Source organism: Topomyia yanbarensis, chromosome 2 (genome assembly GCF_030247195.1).
Source record: "Topomyia yanbarensis strain Yona2022 chromosome 2, ASM3024719v1, whole genome shotgun sequence".
NCBI classification, from domain to species: Eukaryota; Metazoa; Arthropoda; class Insecta; order Diptera; family Culicidae; genus Topomyia; species Topomyia yanbarensis.
This window is the reverse complement of record NC_080671.1, coordinates 86,090,739-86,104,053: the sequence shown is the minus strand read 5'-3', so window position 1 is coordinate 86,104,053 and position 13,315 is coordinate 86,090,739. Positions and strand designations below refer to the sequence as shown.

The following is a 13,315-nucleotide window of genomic DNA, read 5'->3' as shown; positions in this document are numbered from 1 at the left end:
ACCAACAATAATAATCAAAATAAAAGTTTGCTATTTATGCTAATGAAGAATAGTAATTAAAATAAAAGTTTTATTTTCAAACTAAGAGTATGCGTTAGTTGTTTTTTGTTGAGAGTGAAAAACTCTTATTTTTACCAATATTTTTTTTCTGTGTGTATCCGTCTTTGAATTTTATTGCTTTCGTTTCTCTTAGTCTCAAATTTGCCGAAAATAGCCAAAAAATCGATACAGTATAATAGATTTCTACGATACAGTTGGATTGCTCATTCTTTATCCCATTATGAATCAACCGGAGTGAAGTAATTAAGTTGTCGTTTGTTGTGTCTTGCCCTTCTCGTTTGCGATTACTGTTTACACGTTAGCTGATGAGGTGTTCTTGAAATCGTTCCGATATGAGCAACGGCATATAATTAAGATTTCTGCGGCTCTATGTGCAACTACTGCCATTTTCTGGTTATGCAGTTAATTACACTGTTCTACAAAAATGACCTGTCAAATGATCTACACACAAATATATAAATCAACCCAAAGTATAAGTTCTTTTAACTTACTTTTGAGTTGTGCGTCGCTTTCGCACTTATTAGTGTTGTCAAAAACAAAACGAGAGATTCGACTCAGTCGATGTCTTTCGTGTAGTAAGGGCATGTTCAGGAGCGTTTTATTTTGTATAGGAGTTTCAAAGTAGAATTGAAACTGAAACATTCACATCCCCAACAGAGCATTTTGTTTTATAATTTCGAACAGTTTTGTTTTAAAATTTAAAACTGTTATACGACGCCGTTGCTGATTTTGAAACACGCTTAGAACTGTGTTTTAAATACATGGAAAGTATTCAGCACAGACACTTTGATCCGATAGACCGGGGAAAAATAAATTTGAATACAGTAACGCCGAAAGCATGGCGAGACATGAATTTTAAACTGAATATAACACACGCTAAAACTGCTGCTGGGGACAGCAAGTTCCAGTTTTAGAAATTTTCAGTTTTATATTATAGAACTGTCAAAATTATGAATCTAAAACTAGAACACTCCTGAACATGCCCTAAGGTAATTTTGAGTTGATGGGGTATACTCAAAATTAGGTAAATTCAACTTAAATTTAAGTAAATTGAACTAAAGGTTGAGCCATGATTTTTGCTATCGATGCATAAATAAAATTCTGTGTGTAGTCTTGCCTACGCTTGAGCGCCACAATCGGTCAGCGAAGGAAGCTTTTTTATAGCATTATTTATAGCATTGCCTAGTTTGACTCTGCACGAACAACAAACAACTGACAGCTCAATACCGGCGATGTGTCGTTTCGGTCGTTTTTAATTACATATACACGAATACATAACGTTATCACAATCAAAACATTGTTGCAGTAAGAAGGACGGAACCTGAAATTTGGAATAATATACTCTCGAAAAACTCATCCATAATGGCACTTTTCAACTCGTTCGAATTTATCGCCTTCGGCTCGAGCTTCAACATACCGCTGCCACTGATTGTGAACATGCTAATATCCATCGGCGCATTTTACGTGAGTCAACATCTGATCCCGCGTATGAAGGCGATGTTCATCAATGCGAATCTCTCGGGAGTAGACATGAACAAAGCGACCAAGATAAGAATGTGTGTTTTTTTATTGAGAGAAACCAATTTCCTTACTTTAATTTATTTTGTTTATTCTAGTCCTGAGGCATTCGGAGTTGTAACGGGTTGCATATTCTTGGTATCGTTGTTTCTGTTCATCCCGATACCTTTTGCAAGTAATTTCTCGAAAGATGATACTGGAGAGTTTCCGCATCATAAGGTAGTCCACAGTAGGATCTAAACATTTTCGCAATTCATTATCGATCAATTTTAGTTTGTAGAATTCATTGCTGCTATGCTGTCCATCTGTTGTATGATTCTGCTAGGATTTGCCGATGATGTGCTTAATCTTCGATGGCGTGATAAGCTCTACCTGCCGACGATAGCATCGCTGCCTTTACTAATGGTGTACTACACTAACTTTAACTCGACAACGATTATTTTGCCCAAATTTGTAGCCAGCTTTGTGGGGACCTCACTAGATATCGGTGCACTGTACTACGTATACATGGGTATGCTGGCGGTGTTTTGTACAAATGCTATTAACATACTAGCAGGAATCAACGGGCTGGAAGTATGCCAATCTTTGGTGATTGCGGTGTCGATCATTGTTTTCAATCTGGTGGAGATTATTGTTGGAAACAGCAAAGAGGCGTACGAATTTTCGCTGTATATATTACTGCCCTATGTGGGAGCAACGCTGGCGTTGTGGAAATATAATCGGTAAGTGAATTTCATGTTCTGGGTTTTGAATAGTATATTGAGGACGCGTAGCACATAACTTGAACCGGAGAGCCGCGTATCATATTTCATTTGTGTCAGTTCGTCGAGATTGGAAAATATCTATGTATATGTGGTAAACAGTATTACACAACTTTCTTAGAGATGACTGAACCGATGTGTAAAAACTTAGTTTCCACATTACGATATAATGCTTCCATAGGTTGCTATCGATTTTCTTTTATCCGACAGTTATTTAAGTTATAAATTGGATTGCAACGAGAATTATAATTTACTGGATCATGATTTGCCTCGAGAAGAGGTAAACTATTAGGTTTAGTTAGCTAATTTACCACTTGTAGGAATTGCTTTATTGGTCTGCCAACGAAAGTTCGAATAGTACTGTGAACGCCCAATCCCATCGGTTATTACGCTTAGCAGCGACACTCATTACACCCAGACCACGGCATGTACCTATGAAGGTGAGATGGATGCGTGTCCATTGTCTGAGTACTGTATTTCTTTTTGATAGAAATTTAACAACAAGAACGAAAAGATTACAACACTAACTCGTAGCTCACAAAACATACAAATCTGGACCTTTTATTCAAAACGACATATCTACAATGAGTGACTCTCTTTGTTTACTTTCTCTTCTGTTAATAATTAGGTCACTTTAACATTTATCCCTCAACTCTTTGCATAATACGCTATTCGAAACCACCGTCTTTCGATCTGTACTGTAAAATAAGTGAAAAGTGCTATAGTGACGCCGCAAAAATCGAAAGAGAAAGTAAACAAAGACAGTAACTCATTGTAAATATGTCTTTTTGAAAACACGCTCAAGAAATACAAACATCTGTAGAACAATTACATGGATGAAGACGATAATTCAGGAAAAGCTAAAAAAAAATCTAAAGTGAGTGATGGGTGTTGATCCGCCACCCCCCCCCCCCCCCCAGAACAGGGTCTTCCCTCAGTTACGCGATTCCCACCTTCATGAACTCTGGCGACCTGATCAACCAGCAAACATTCCAAACCTACCCAAACCTCTCATGCTCTATATGCTGTTGAAACAACCTCCAAGAATATCCTAAACAAACTACTCAGTATTTAACAATTCTCGAACGGCCAACAAGTCGTACTAACCTACCACCTCTACCTAAACAAAACCCAGGGCCTCATCTTGGACCCAAACACAGTCAACCTACCCGCCGATGAAATCCTGACGGCCCTCAAATCGCAAAATGTGATAGGTACGAAGGTCGGACGAATCACAAAGCTAGTCAATGGGAACCCCACCAACGCACCACTACTTGTCCTCTTTTGCCGAATTCCTCCTACCTGAAACAATATTCATGGGGCTGGTGAGAACTCGAGTACGCCAATAATACACATCGCCCATGCAGTGCTTCCGCTGTGGAAGATTCGGGCACGGCAGTCGAAACTGCAGCTAGAAAGAAATTTACAGTAACTGTTCCAACGGACACGATGCAGACAGAGAAATCCCTTGTAAGGAAAAAAAATGCCTGTGACCAAGGCTAGCACTCGGCCAGAGACCGAAGATGCCAAACTTTTCAAATGGAAGAGCAGATTATTAGAATAAAATCTGCAACCCACATAATAACATAACTAGCAACATATTTTTAGGCCACTATCCCTAACAGCAACCACTAACACCACTTTGGTGGATTCCCCGGTCGTCTCTGGTGTCTCACGCCACCGTGGGCCACAATGCAGCACAATGCCAGAACCCACCAAACGTACAAATACCCAAATCTGCAATAACGGGAACGTCTAGCAATCGGGTCCGCAGGCCTTTAACTATTATTACCCTGATCGTTACCCAGTCCATCCACTGGCAAACAGGGCTCTCCCGACCCAGAGGACGACAGCCGGCACGCCATATTATCAAGGACCCAAAACAACGATCACTAAACCCAATCCCCGGATACTATTAGCCAGTGGTTTTCAAACGGGGTGAATTAGGTTTTTGTAGGGGATGAATATTACTCTGACGATTTTCAGACAGGAGTACATGATGGAGGTCAATATTTGGAAAGGGGTACATGGTACAAATAAGGTGGAGAACTACTACTCTTGGCACTCAATTGCCTAGAAGACAATCAAGCGACAACCGGAAACCAGACTTCGTGTACCCATCGCCATACCCCCGGGGGCACTGGGAGGGATTCACGCCAGTTTCCAATCGTTGAAGGAAGTAATGCCGTAACCCTCAACGACGGAACCTTTACTTTCATCCGAGGCCTATTCTACCCTCAATGGGAAACGGAGATAACTCTCTCATCACCAATGAGGTCACCACAGTCGAACCCCTAGAAATCGCCAAATAGCAAGGGTAGCATTTCTCGTCACTCAGCTGACGCAGCCATGCCCCCTTCGTTTCTGAAACAAAAAAAATCGAGGAGAATCCCTTCGCTCCCCACCGCCGACTCCGACCAGAATCTCTACAAACCCTTTACTGGAGTTGAACTGACATATGCTCTCTCCACAGCGCATGGAAAATCCGCTGGCCACGACAACGTCGGGGTAGCCTTCAGCATGCCCCCGGAGGGTAAAAGAGCTCTATTGGAGAGCCTGAACCGAATCTGAATTGGGCAGCCCATCTCCACTTCCTGAAAGACTGAAAGAAATACCGAAAACGTGTGAAGGTGCCCGAACCCCAAAAGACTTTCGACCAATAAGCCTGCTACCCTGTATCGGAAAAAAAATCAGAGCGTTTAGTGAACAGGCCCCTGATATCCCACCTAGAGGAAAACGACCTGCTGGATCAAAGGCAATTCCCCTTTCGCAAGGGGGCGGAAACCGGTGCTCATCTCGGAGCCTTTGGTGAAATCGTTCATTAGGCACCCGTACATCCAGGCCATCGAAGCCACCTGCGACCCCCTGACCACCATATATTGGATTCCTGGCCACTGCGGGATCAGTGGCAATTTAAACACTGACCAATTAGCAGTGCGCGTTTTTGACCAAGTCGGTACCATCGGCCGACTTTCATGGCAAAGGCCATCAATTTCCAAGCAGAGAGCTCTCTCCAGATTACGCACGGGGCACACAAAAATAACCCTTCTCCACACAGTCTCCACTGCCATTCTGCTCGATATGTAACACCAGGACCACAGTAGAGCACATCTTGACAAATTGCTTAGAACTCCAAGATCTCCGCTCGCAGCATCAACTCCCTTCATCAATCCGGGAAATCATTTCTAACGACCCGGCACGCAAGGAGGCATTAATCTCCTCTTTTTAAAGACATTGGACTCTTCAATCATATAAAACAGCCGGCCTACACGAAGACCCTCCACTCCATCCAAATGGGTGTTAGAGAGCTTCTCCGCGGTCCACTATCGCTCACGTCAACTCCATCCACCATGTGGGGTCTACCAACATCGAGCTGGCTTTAGGGAGGTCGCCTGCAGCCCCGCAACACTATATTGAATGATATATAAATGTTGAATGACGTGTAAATATCCATTTCTTTTAAGGCGAATGACCTCTTAGGTTAAAGCCGCGCAAATAAATAATAAGAATAATAAATCAAATGGAGAATCGTACCATCTCGTGTACATATATGTCAATTTTCACTACGCAGTTGTGTTGCCTACCCCGGGTCAGTGTAGTGGTGTGACGAAAAATAATCGCCACTTTTTCAAAAGCACCATTCCGCCCGGTCAATTGGTTTTCCACCAACTAATTTGCATGATTTGAATCCTGATAATCTAATAAATCTACTGATTTTCTTCTTTTAGTGTTTAATGAATGTTTTATATGGATAAACCGGTGACAAAGCTGGACGCATTTTTTCCAACGCATACTATCAAGCGTTTAATTCGTGTATACGCTCACCGAAAGTTCTTTGAACCTTAATTGTTAGTATTGAATCTCTAGAATACTCGTCCGCAACATCTGTTGCCACGCTGAACATTTGTTTCAAACAACCATGCGGCCCTCGCGCGTATTTACTGTAAAACATGCAGATTTCAATATATCGGCAACATTAATAGCGTTTTTCTCGAAACAGCATTTTTCAAATTGTCGGACACAACTCAGAAACTATTCAAAGGATTGACTTGATTTTTTAAAATATATGTAGCCAACCGATGAACTACGGAAAAGTAAATAAAAAATTCTCCTCATTGCAGTGAGCGAATTCTACACAAAAAAAAACAGATTTTTCGGTTTTTATGAAGCCATTTTCCGAAATTCAGACTTTTTTCTATTTTTTTGGTTCATCGAGTAACTACAAATCCAAGCTTAAAAAATCTTACCGAATTTATTTTAGACAATTGTATCAAGAGTTATCATGTTTGCCGTGGCGCTCCTCGACGTGGATATGGTTGGACATCTACTCTTGGCACGCTCGCATGTGTGGCTCTGCGTGACCGAAAAATGCAATTTTTCGTGCATGTTAAATGTATAAATAAATCCTTACATTACACAAGAGGTACATTGTTGCCTTACTTTCGAAATCGTAAAACAAAATCTACACCTACACAGCCAATACATGTAGCGGTCCTGGAAGATTGCAGACGTTCGCCTACAATTTTTCTTGTCAATAGTACTGTTTGTGGTACATGTGGTATGTGATACAATCACTAAAGCGGCCAGGCCAACTATGCAGCGTACAAAATGACGATGATACAAAATTATACGGCAATCAAATTATTTATTTAATGAAGAAAATTAATCAGCAAATTAGTTTGAATCTTAAATAAGGAAGAAACGAGGACAACTGTTTCAATTTGATAAATCATTGGAAGTGACGTGGCTAAGAGGGTTAATGTCACTCCTTTTGTCCTTTCCTGGGACACATGTATTTAGCCCAGCCCTGCCTAAAACAAAATTACTTTCGGTTTACAGACGCCCCCTTAACAAACTCACATTAGATTCTCGGAGATGGTTGGGCAGATTTTCACAAACTTAGTCTCAAATGATTATCTACATTATGTATTAGAGCTACTTCTCATAGCGGATCGGTTCAGAACAATCGAAAAGTTTCCCAAATTCCTTCACTTGTGCTTTAGTCGAACGATGATATGGGGTGGTGAGATTCCGAGGTGACGAAAATTAATCGGATCATGTGAAGATTTTCTCTTCGAAGATTGATTGATAATTTCTAGTGAAGATTTATTTTGAAATCTTTATACTTCTTCCAGTAGTGTTTGCAATCGGAATAGTAAGTAAATCCCTTCTCTGAAGTAGAGTTACTAGTTATATTCATTAGGGTGACATTTATTATTGCTTTTAATAAATACACCAAGCATCACACCCAAGCGAACTCGGCAAAAACATAGTACTATTTTCTGAGTATGATAATGTCTAAAAGGAGTGCTTTAGTCGCCGCGCGACGAAAATGCAAAGAAATGTCAGGCAATCATGGTGAGCGACTAAAATGTTGCGACTAGGTGCATGTTTATGTTAATAATATGGGATTAATGTTTCGATTTTAATGCTTCAGTATGTGACAGCAAACTTATCCGCGCACATATTTACCAGGGACTCGCTCAAATGGCACGGTCCTCATGGTCATCGGAGATTTGTACCATGCCGTGATATGTCATTTTTCGGACGGGAAGGATTGGGGAAGTGGTATTGTTATTCAAAATCGGCTTAAACCGATTTAGATTGATAAACGTTCACCGTGACTTTTTGGAAGCCATAGTTCAGTTCATAACCCTTTTCCGCCAGAAATTCCAGAGATCGATGGCCGATACTGCTGTGTTTTTCATGTAATCGACTTGATTCTCAGAACAGGATTATGAAAATCTAGTCTCATCAAAACATCAGAACTCTTCAAACATTGCTTGGGATTCCACGGAATGGTAAAGAATATCTTGTTCTGGGGAAGGCTCATGGTTCGGCAATGAAGCAGAAGTCCCATGCTCGCCCACTTATCTCCTCTAAGTTCTGTTTCAGCCAGGTACAGCTTTGTACGTTAACCGGAGAAAATCCAACAATACAATACCTTAAGCCAAACCTACTGCAGCTGTTGATGAATGAGTTAGGAGGGATTGTAAAGAAACACCCGTGCAGATCTTTTATCAGACCATCCTTCAGTGCAATCGAAATGTGACCTTTCTCCAACTCGATAACTAATAAGATTCGAAAACTCTAACCAATAAGCCGAAGCATTGTTCGAGTGAGCGATTTTGAGATTGTGCTTTTTTCTTTGATTTTTATCAAAATTTTACACATTTTTAAGGGATTAGAAGAAGCACGCTTCTTGCAACTGTCAGCATTCACACTTGATGTTGTGAAAAGTGACTTAATTATCGATTCACCAAAAATCCGAAATGGAGTGCAAAATTTACGATAAAAATAGTGGTAATGTAAATCATTCTAGCAAAGTCCATACAATCAAATCCAATTTTGTACTACCACTTATCGAAAAATACATTGTTTCACAGTAGAACCGCAGTAGGGTGCTTCATCTAGATGTTTAAATTATCGAAGACGATGTAATTAGAATCAGATAACGACGGTTCGAGCTCGTTTGGTACGAGCCAGTTTGTCAATTCAGACGTCATACCGTCAGAGCAGAGAGCTACATCTAACACCTCTTCTCTGCCAGATCGTGCAAATGTTGCGCGATTTCCTATAATGAGGCATTATATAGCAGGTGGGGCTTAAACATTAGAATTTTTTAAATTGCATTTTCTGAAAGTGCATAATTTCGAATAGAGTTTTTTAAAGTATGGTTGCAGTGGATCTCAAAAACTCTCGACAAACATGTCAAATGGTCCTACGTGCAAATGAGAGCCTCTCTTTGTTTACTTTCTCTTTCGATTATTATGGCGTAAGCATAATACTTTTCAATATTGTTTCAGGATATATCGAAAAACGCTGATTTCGACTAGCATATTATGCTAAGAGTTAATGAACAAACGTATAAACGGACGAGTTATTAGCGAAAGAGAACGTAAACAAAGAGAAACTGTCATTTTCACTTAGGACCATTTGACATGTTTAGCTAGAACTATTCATCATATTGTCATAATTATTTTTAATTGTTCCTATTTACATTCTCTTGTACTCGAACGCTCCATTTTTCATCAAAAAATTTTCGATTCTTCGCTCTGAATTTTTGTTATTGAAACCGATTTTATGGTCAACATGGTCTTCTTATTGGGATATTTTTTTTGTGAAACCGAACCGTTCAATTCAACTTCACTTCAATATTTTGATTTGATTTCTTTTTAGTGGTTCATATCGAAGGGACCATTCATAAATCATGTAACGCTTTTAGGTGGGGGAGGGTACGACAAATTTTGACAGGTTTTGACATATGGAGGAGTACACTAGAACATTACGCGACATATTTTACTGAAGAATTTTTTTTAAATGTTGTTACGTAATATGGGTGGTGGGACAGAATTTTTTTTTACAATTTGTTATATGGGTGAATGGGGGTCAATTTTGGTCCATTTTTCCATTGAATAGTTCATGAATGGTCCCGAAGAGTGTTCACCGGAAGCTTCTACTAGCGTACTTCGGGAGAAGGGCCATTACTCCGACATTTTAATTTTTTTTAAATTCAAATTGGCTTACGCTTTTTCAAATAAAATTTGCATAAACCCATTAAAAATCATGAACTTGGTTCATTTTCCTCCCTCAATTTTGTATATTAACCCTTAAGTATGTGTACATTAGGGTGGGACAAAAAATAGATTCCAGCTCCGAGAAACATTTTGGGTACCATTTGGGTCCTAGAACATCTGTGCAAATTCTTAGCTCGATCCCTGAAACTATATTTTTGCGCCCACTGTTTAAAGTTTACATGGGATTTTATATGGGAAAACTAACTTTCACAAAATAATTCCTCCAGGAATCGCCCATTGCTTCCTAAAAATAAACCGTTATGTGGCTTTTGTAGGAAATTTAACAAAGAATCAAAGTCTCGAAAACTACGAAACGATCTAACGCTTGAGAAAAAAGTTACTAAGCTGAAACCAAATGATGCTCTGACGATTGATAAAATATTCATTTTTTCTAGCACCACTGCTGTTGATTGTCCAATTATATGCAATTTTGTTTTGATCTTCTCTTAATACGTCTAAATCATTTATCTATATTGTTTGGCCACTTCGCAAGAGTTTTGAGGGTTAAATTGAGTCTTCTTTTGTACATAATAAGAGGAAGTTAAACATTTTGTATATAATTGGGTCATTAAGCTATATATAGTTTTCCGTTCCATTCGATAAATTTTAGGTGCAATATACATAATATAACATTATTTCAAAAAAAATTTCGTTGTGCTTCGTGAGAACGATTTCTCGACAAACATATGATTACGGCTTAAAAGCCAACTGTCAAATATCTCTTTGAAAGGAAATTCCGGACAAACCGTTACTCGCCAATCACAGATGTTAATAGCTAACAAAAGATGAAAGTTTGCTCTTTCATTAACTGCTAAGAACTGTGTTTAGCCAGTAACGGGTTTTCTGGAATTTCCTTTCAAAGAGAATTTTGACAGTTGGTTTTTAAGCCGTAATCATGTGTTTGTCGAGATTTTTTTGTTTTTTAAAATAAATCTTATGTAAACTTGGCAGCCATACATAGGAAAACTGCGGTTGTTTACATCTGCCTATCAGGACAACACCCAAAATTAAAAAAAAAACTATATGCAATGGATGGTGTTTATGTCAAATAAAAGTAACCCTCCGGGAAAACCGAGAAAACATGCCCTAATTTTTTCTGACAGGCCATCATTTGTCCTGAAATTCGATATGTCAAATCCTTCCTATAGTGTCAAATCCAGACTGTCAACATATTTCTTTATTTTAAATTTTAATATTATTTTCACGTTTCCTGAGTTGGAAAAAAAACATTGTTGCAATCAAGAAAATCAGCTTTATCGATGTAAGTAATAAAAAACGACTTTTTTTTCTTATTTAATGACCCAATTCGACCGTCAACAGCAGTGATGCTTTGAAAAGTAAAATTTTCACCAATCTTCAGAGCATCAATCGGCTTTTGCTTAATAACTTTTTCCACAAACATCAAATCGTTTCGTGGTCTTCTACATATACTGAAAGCTCTTTTCACGCATTATCTCGACAGACTGCTATGAAATTTCGTACGCATTGGTTGAGTCTTCAACGAACTCCTACGCCAAATCTGAATCACATCTGTTGGAGCATGTTTTAGCACAAATGATTCTAAGTTTGTATGGAGTTTACTATGAGAAAATAATACATTTTCATTGAACTCATAAATATGCCGCGTGGTGCCCCTGAAAAATATACTATATGCTACATTCTATAGATTCAGTCACGTAGAACAACTTCTTCTAAAGACAGCTCATAGCTATGACAACTGGTTCATGAGTTATTGCAAAATTAAACTTTCGTTGCCCTGAAAATTATGAAAATAGTGCTGTCTCTGGCTACCCGGCGAGCTGAAGCTTCAATCAAGTGAACTTTGACGTATTTGTTATGGTCACCAGTTGTACCGTTGGCGATAAGCGGAAATATAGTCCAGATGGTATCATCCGACACATGTGATCTAAAGGGCTTTGGATCGAATTGTAACAGAATTATTTTTATGTATTTTTTGTGTACAATAATATACGTTGAGCAAATTAAAATTGAGACGAAACTGAAGCGGGAAAGATTCCCGTTATTTTGAAGCTCAACTGATGTTCATCACATCCCTGTGGAGCTGGTACTGCTATAGAGTGCCCCGTAAACTGAAGGCGGGTTAGTTGAGTAAGTGGCCAATATCTGTCACTATACGCCAGCAAGAGTGTCTGCGGCCATGAAGCACGATTTGATTTTGACCAAAACTTTTGAACGAATCATCCAGGGATTAGGATTGGAGTAGCATCGTGAATATAACGTTAGAACATAACTTTGTCAAAATCAAATAACACGTCAGAAATAACGGTTGTGATCTCCCTTATTACTTTATTTGAAACTAACAATTCGACATAATAACGTTCCCGCTTTACAGGCAGTAAAAAAATAAAATGTCAAAAAAAATTAAGAATCGAACTCATGTCCTTCAGATTATCTATTTATGACGCTCGCATCTGAACTATAAAACCGCCTATGTTGATAGCTGCCTAATTCGGTTTATGACTGGCATATCACGGTTAACTTGATTGAAGTATCAGCCAGAGTATCCAGATAAATTCATTTTCCACCAACGACGTAAGACACTTAAGCATTGTATAAAGAATAACTTTTGAACCAGAAGTTGTAGCCTATTACACTCTTCGGAGAAGTTGTACACGGTACCCGTATCTACCGAAATTAGCATAGTATATATTTTTAGAATACATAGGAACGTGTCTACGGTATATTGAATAGTGTGGATCGTTTATCCATGTTAAATCACATACAAACTTTAAACCATTTGTGCTAAAATATAGTGCAACCTATCAAATCAACATTTTGCATGGTGGAATGAGGTCGTTTAGCGAGTAGTTTTAGATCGGTTCCACTGAATTCTAAAATTTGTGCCACCCTAGTGTGTGTGTGTGTGTATGTGCGCGCATGCATGTGTCAAATAATGTCACTCAATTTTCTCAGAGATGACTGAACTGATTTGCACAGTTTCAAATGAAAGGTATACCGCACCCATAAGCTGCTATTGATTTTTAGTAGATCCTACTTCCGGTTCCGGAGTTACGGTTTGAAAAGTACGATTACACGGCAAATCCCCATATAAATTGGTAACACCAATGGTGTCCGAATGATATAATACATATATAAGACCAATCAAAGTAGCTGTGACCACATTGGCCCCCGAGGGAACTCCACAAGTTCCTAACCAACTGTCTTATTTTCCACCGAACTCTTAACCGGATTTACAAACTGGCTTAGACCAGACTGGTCAATCAAAGATTCTTGGAACATATTGTGCCTTATCGATAATTCCTGGGTTCCGGGCATATCCCAGAACTAGAGCTACTTCGGTGATGACTGAATCAATTATCACTGACCTAGTCTCAAATGGAAGGTACAATATGAAGTTGGGTGTTGCACTCCCCATCC

The 13,315-nt window shown here is 39.1% G+C and overlaps 1 protein-coding gene across 1 annotated transcript in view; it reads left to right on the top strand.

Moving 5' to 3' along the window:
• The first annotated feature begins 1,261 nt into the window (after nucleotides 1–1,261).
• Nucleotides 1,262–13,315, top strand: part of LOC131678728 (UDP-N-acetylglucosamine--dolichyl-phosphate N-acetylglucosaminephosphotransferase) — a 31,593-nt gene continuing 19,539 nt past the window's right edge. The window contains exons 1-3 of the mRNA XM_058959007.1: nucleotides 1,262–1,616; nucleotides 1,677–1,797; nucleotides 1,852–2,300. Of these exons, the coding sequence (XP_058814990.1) occupies nucleotides 1,423–1,616; nucleotides 1,677–1,797; nucleotides 1,852–2,300 (764 nt within the window). The 5' untranslated portion in view covers nucleotides 1,262–1,422. The remainder of the gene's footprint in view (nucleotides 1,617–1,676; nucleotides 1,798–1,851; nucleotides 2,301–13,315) is intronic.